This window comes from Pygoscelis adeliae, unplaced genomic scaffold, assembly GCF_000699105.1.
Source record: "Pygoscelis adeliae isolate BGI_AS28 unplaced genomic scaffold, ASM69910v1 Scaffold270, whole genome shotgun sequence".
Lineage (NCBI taxonomy): Eukaryota > Metazoa > Chordata > Aves > Sphenisciformes > Spheniscidae > Pygoscelis > Pygoscelis adeliae.
Genome location: NW_008823916.1, coordinates 9,990 through 16,109, shown reverse-complemented (window position 1 = coordinate 16,109; position 6,120 = coordinate 9,990). Strand labels below are relative to the sequence as shown.

The 6,120-nt window shown below is 58.7% G+C and overlaps 1 protein-coding gene across 1 annotated transcript in view; it reads left to right on the top strand.

Moving 5' to 3' along the window:
* DFNB31 (deafness, autosomal recessive 31) overlaps nucleotides 1-5,653 on the top strand; it is an 84,895-nt gene extending 79,242 nt beyond the window's left edge. Inside the window, exons 9-13 of the mRNA XM_009319428.1 lie at nucleotides 971-1,042; nucleotides 1,449-2,046; nucleotides 3,764-3,942; nucleotides 4,616-4,738; nucleotides 5,471-5,653. Of these exons, the coding sequence (XP_009317703.1) occupies nucleotides 971-1,042; nucleotides 1,449-2,046; nucleotides 3,764-3,942; nucleotides 4,616-4,738; nucleotides 5,471-5,653 (1,155 nt within the window). The remainder of the gene's footprint in view (nucleotides 1-970; nucleotides 1,043-1,448; nucleotides 2,047-3,763; nucleotides 3,943-4,615; nucleotides 4,739-5,470) is intronic.
* The last annotated feature ends 467 nt before the right edge of the window (nucleotides 5,654-6,120 follow it).

The window sequence follows — 6,120 nt, the reverse complement described above, 5'->3', positions numbered from 1 at the left end:
GCAGCACCTCTCCAGATCAGGAGTTACTGTGGGAGGGGGGTGCTGAGTCTGGGTTTGCTCTTACAGGGCCTTGCAGGGGAACCAGGCGGGGCTGGGGCTGTGCACCACCGGCAGAGCATCCCCCAGGAGAGTACCTGGTGCCTGCCTGGAGCAAAGCCAGCAGCAGAGCCATGGCTCTGGGCTAGACTCAGGACCAGCTGGGTTCAGGCCCGTCCAGTGCCAAGCCAGGCATGGCTTGCCAGGGCAGAGCTGCGCACCCAGCCTCCACTGCACACCCCCGGTTCTGCCATCCCTGCTGTTACTTAGCCAGGGTGCCTGTTTGCTCTGCTTGACTGTATCTACCTCCTCTCCTTGGGTCCATCCCGATTGACAGCTGCCCCTGCGCAGACAGACTGACAGATTCCTGAAGCCCTGCTTGATTTCTGGGGCTGTGATGTGTTCAGAGCTGAGTTGTGACATTTTTCTAATGACATTTTGACTCATAAAGGGAAGGCAGTGGCAGCAGCTTCTATTTGCATCTGAGACCAACTGCTCTGGTTTGCAAGGGAGGGAAGTTTTAAACTTTTTCATTGCCCTTCTCCCGGGAAAGATCCAGGTATTGAACCTACGGCCCTCAGAGCTGGTTCCTCCCCTCCCTCCAAATTAAACACGAGGAGCTGAGATTTGAGTTAAAAGGAGCATGCTCCTCTGCTGCAGAGGAAATTGCCCTGGTAGGTCAGGTTCGCAGCATGCTTTGAGCACGCTTCTTAGCTTGGGAGAGTCGGTTTCCCAACCAAGTTGCTTTGCTCGTATGTGTGAGTCTCTAGGGAACTTCCCAGGAAACCAAAACCTTTGGGTGAAAGAGTGGCCTTGTGTGGGGGGGGTTGGGCAATGCCTTGCATCACTCTGCATGTTCCCTATCATGCTGGCACTGTGGTGATTGCTCCTTGCTGCTGTGACCTGGTTTTCTCTTCCTTCTTTGCTCTATCAGAACACGTCAGAATTGGAGGGAGGTGGAGGTGGCCACCAAAGTAGCATCAACACCCTGCCGGACATCTCCTTGGTAAGACACTGCACCGTGCTGCTGCGCCTTGGATGGGAGCTGGAGGCAAATTGATGATACCGAGTTTTGCCTCAGCTTCTGTAGCTCTTCGCTACATCACCTGCCCATGGATGTCACTGCAGTCACTAAAGCAAATTAATCAGACTGGTTAGGAACAGGGATTCTGGCTGTCTGAATAAGAGTAGCATCTGTGCGAACCAAAGCTAAAGCTGGGTAGTTTGTCCTCTAATCGTCCTCATTTGTGAGTTATATTCTTATTGCCAATAAGGTCAGAAAGGCATTTCTATGACAATCGGCTCGCTTTGCCATGGTTACTGTGAGAAGGCAGATGCAGGTGACTCTGGGCCTGGGGAAGTTCTCGCAGCTGAGCATGGTGTCCTAAAGGCTTCTGTTCTTGGTTTGGCAGGATGATCTCTCCTCCTTCCCAGATGAACCACCCAACTTCAAGCCTCCGCCTCCTCCTTCAGCCCCTCAGATGCTGGACCCCTCTGCTGCCCAGCACAGGAACCCAGGGAAGGACAAGCCCAAGCGCCCTTCCTCCGAGTCCTCTCAGTCAGGCCTCTTCTTTGTGGCTCCCCGAAACCCCACGCCCTCTCCTAGCCACCCCGAGAAGGACACAGTCAGCATGACCTCCACTGCTACCACGTCCACCGAGGAGTCTGCCCCAAGCGCTATCTATGCTACCATTTCCCCAGCCCTGCACAGCTCCAGGAGGCAGATGGATGCCCAGCTCTCCTTGGTCAGCCAGCACCCCATCGGTCCCTTCCCAAGGGTCCAGTCCCCCACAAGGTTGAGGAGCCCACCCCTGGAGGGTCCCACAGCCAGTGGGCTTCAAAGCCCCCCTTCCCTGTCCCCTCCTCCTCCCCCACCCCACCCGGCACCCCCTCCACCAGACAAGGGCAGCCCGCAGGCCGTGGCCAACCAGCATTTCATCATGGTGGAGGTGCACCAACCCAACAGCGAGCCCGACGTCAATGAAGTGAGGCCCTTGCCCCAGGCCAGAGGTGGGTGTCACGTTATCAGCCGTGGGGTGAAAAAACCCTCTCTGGGGTGTTCCTCAAGAGAGAAGCAGGAGAAGAGACAGATCTCAAGGGCAGGAACTGGACGAGTTGGAAGAGGGATGCCTGCATCAGGCTGCAGGTCCCTGCCTGAGCGGCAGGCTTGGTTGCAGGGCTTTCCCCTTCCTGGTGGGGATGTGGGCTGGCAGCGCCTGCCAGGGAGGGGCCACAAGGGCAAACGTCGTGATTTCGGTTCAAACTCCAGGTCAACAGGGTAGGGTAAAAGCCACAGAGCCTGGATCGGTGTGGCAACGTTTGGTAGCTGTGTGTTGGTTTGCCTTTTTCCCGAGATGAATTTTCAATTGCAGAAAACAGCTTGACAGCATCATGGCAAAAAAAAGTGAAAATCCAGGAAACGCATAAAGCCCTCCACAGCGTTATCAGCAGTAGTGGTGTTAATCTCTGAGTCAAAGCCCTCAGCCCTGGGTTTTGGCAACGCCGGAAAACCTGCGAGGCCCAGGACCAGGGCAGCCAGCTCCCCGTTGGCATTCAGCACGCTCTTCAAAGCCTCCCTGGGCTTCCAGCGCAATTCAGGCTGACCTTTACTTAAAGACCAAGCTCTGTTAGGCAGTTGATTACAACTTCTCTCTTGTGCGGGCTTTGCTGCGTTAGTTCGTAAAACCTGCTTCCAGTGGAGTTTCAAAAGAAAAAAAGAAGCAATTCTGGGATTTTCCCATTAACTCCAGATTTTGGGAAAAAAAGTCTAATTGTGCCCACACTGAGCTTGGGAGTTGGATTTATCCTGAACATATCCTGGGAAAAAGAAGTGGAAGCGAGGGAGGAGCGTGCTGGGCTCCACAGGTCCCTTGGCAAATGGCTCTGGTCCAGCGGGAGTGGGAGGGGTGGTCCTGGAGCCCTGAGGGTGCCCAGGAGGGTGGGCTCTGCTTTCGGCTGAGACCCGTTGGGACTGGGGGTACCCACAGCATCCCCGAGCCCCTGTGAGCCCCCCTCGAAATGCCCTGTTTGCGTCCAGGCTCCGTGGGGCCCGATGCGAGTGGCATTGTCGCCCTCCTGTGGCACCGTCCTTCCACTGCGATTAGTTCATTAATCTCAGGGTAATGGGTGAGGGGCTGGAGTGCCTGCCTCTGACACTGGGCGGGGGCCGGATCCTGCCCGAGGGGTGTCAGCGGTGTGACCCCCAACTCCTCCAAGTCCCAGAGCCAATTTCCCGGACCTCCAGCCCTCTCTGCAGGTGCTGTCACACCGTTGTTCCTGACACTCATTTCTGGAGGCAGAGTCTTGGTCTGCACTCAGAGTCTTCATCCTCAAAGCAGAGAAAACTCCTACCTGGCAGCTCCTCTTCGCTCGGGTCTGTCCCTGTCTCCTCCCAGACCCTGGTGTTGAGCATGGGCTGGCTCAAACTGGCCTCCAGCGGGATCCCTGAGCTCATCGCCCTCTTCCTCCATCCCAGTTCAGGATCTGGGTTGGATCCTGGACCTGGGTTTGAGGCCACTTGTTCCTTGATGCTCCTTGTGCACAGCTCTGCTCTTCAGGACGGGTTTGCTTGGGAACCCCGCTCCGAAGTCCAGGTCTAAATCCCCAGGGAAGCTGCCCAGCCCTGGGAGCGGGTGAGATGTCCTCCCTCTGGTACGTGGCCCTGTGGGTGCTCGGCTGGCCGCAGAGCCGCGCTGCCCGACCTCTAACAGCCCTCGTCTCTCCCCAGCCTCCACGCTCTCCCAGCTGTCGGACAGCGGGCAGACCCTCAGCGAGGACAGCGGGGTGGACATCGGGGAGGTCGAGATGAGCGGCAAGGACAAGAGCCGGCAGCCGGTCCCTGGGAAAAGCCGAAGCCTCAAGGAGGCCGCGAGGAGCGAGGGGGCAGCAGAAGGGGCCTCCAAGCCGGTGAGGCTGGGTGCCCGGGGGCCTCGGGGCGCTGCCGTTTGGAGGTGGGCACCCGGGGCTGCCAAGGGGCAGTGCTGCTCCCCGCTGCCTCGGTTCTGCTCCCTCTGCCTGCGGGCAGCAACCCCTCTTTTGTGCTTTGATGGGTTAGTTATCCTCTTGTCTAACGAGCTGAGTCAGCTCGCTGGTGGGCTGAGCTGTGGGGAAGGGAGGCAGGAGCGGCTGAGAGGGGCATTGTAGGGCTGATTCGCTCTGTCTTGGGTAAATCCCGACCCTCCCAGCTCCAGCAAGCAGCTACTTGGGACATGGCAGAGTTCCTGGCTCTGAGGGGACATCTGCAGGGCAGTGTCCCATGAGTGAAGTCACGGGTCACCCAGAAGGGAAGGTGGCATCAGGTATCAGAAGTAAATTGGGGGGTTTCTGATGGTGGCAAGGTTGAGGGGCGTAGGCAGACAGCCGGAGAGCTGCTCTGCTCCTCCCCAGGCCCTTCCAGACCTGCACACGGTTGGGATCTTGGATGTCAGGAGTCAGAGAGCAACTACAGGCAGCGTGTCTGTCCCTTTCCCACGGAAGCCTGCTGTGGGTGAACCTGCCCGCCGTGGGGCCTCGGCCAAGGGAGCGTGGCAGGCAGATGGTGCCTGGCCTCCCTCGGCAGCGCTGCTGTCTCTCCCCGCAGCCGGGGCTCCTGGAGCCCACATCGTGTCTGATCCGAGTGTCCAAGAGCGCACCGACCTTGGGGATCGCCATCGAGGGTGGAGCAAACACGCGGCAGCCGCTGCCCCGCATCGTCACCATCCAGGTAGGGCAGGCTGAGAATGGGAAGAACCCAATGCACATCCCGTCCCTCTCCTCCCTGGACGTCAGGAAAGCCCCTCAGCCACAGCCCAAGTGCAGCAGCAGCCCTGCCCCCCGGGGGGGTTTGGAGGTGTGCTTCCCCCCTCCCGATAGCCCTGCATCTCCCCGGACATCAGAGGCATCATTCTGCTGCAGGGGGGTTGCATTCGTGTCCATGGATGATCCCATACCATAAAGCACGTCCTGGGAGCCAAGAATTTGCTGCAGACATTTCGGAGGGGGTCTGGGCAGCGCCGAAAGCTTGGCTGGTGTCTCCAGATGTCTGGAAACTCCCTTTTTCTGCTCGGATAGAGGACTGGGGAGGGGAATGGTGGATGATAGCTGGGGAACTGAGCCCTCGGGAGCTGTCTCCCCACACCGTTTCCTCTGCTGTTTACTTGGGGCAAAATTCAAGTTATTTACAGCAAAAGAAAAGCAGAGCTGACTGTGCCTTGGTTATTCTTGGCCATCCCAGCTGGCGCTGCGCTCCGGGAGCAAGCAGGAGGGAAGCCAAATTCATCCCCTCTTTCTGAAATGTTTCATTTCCATCATGTTCACCCTGACCCAGCAAGCGCCAGGTCAGGGTGAACATGATGAAAATGCAGTATTTCCCATTTTCCCAACCCCCCCTGTGTTTCATCCCTGGGTTGAGCCAGGGGGTTGGTGGGAGCATGAGCTGACCACCTCTCTCCCGCAGCGCGGAGGCTCGGCGCACAACTGCGGGAAGCTGAAGGTGGGCCACGTCATTTTGGAAGTGAACGGCACGGGGCTCTGGGGCAAAGAGCATCGGGAAGCCGCCCGTATCATCGCTGAAGCCTTTAAGCTGAAGGAAAAGGACTACATTGATTTCTTGGTCACAGAATTCAACGTCGCCCTTTAGGAAACCCGGATGGGTTTGGGGAGAGCGGCTTGGGGCGGGGAGCACCCAAACGGGGATGAAAGGCAGCGCCGAGGTGTGAAAGCAGCATCGCACCGCGCAGTGCCCTCGCCCGCTGCGCCACCCTGCACATACAGACACCCCCAGCTCGTCCCCAAATGTCACACCCCCCCAACACCGCAGACTCTCACTGCCTGGGTAGGGCAGGCTGAGAACGGGCAGAAATCAGTGCACATCCCTTAAAGTCTTCTCCCCTGTCCTCTCTGGGGTGGGGGAGCTGCCCTTTGGGGACACCCTCTCCCCCCTCGGCCAGGCTGGGGAGCGGGGCGGGAGGACGGCGGAGGTCTGGGTGTCCCCACTGTCATTTGAGTGCCACATGCAGAGCAAGGTGGGCCCAGGCTGGAGGGTTTTTTGGGCGGTCGCTGCTCCCTCGGGTGCTCGCCCCAGTGCCCAGGCGGGGGGCACGGGCC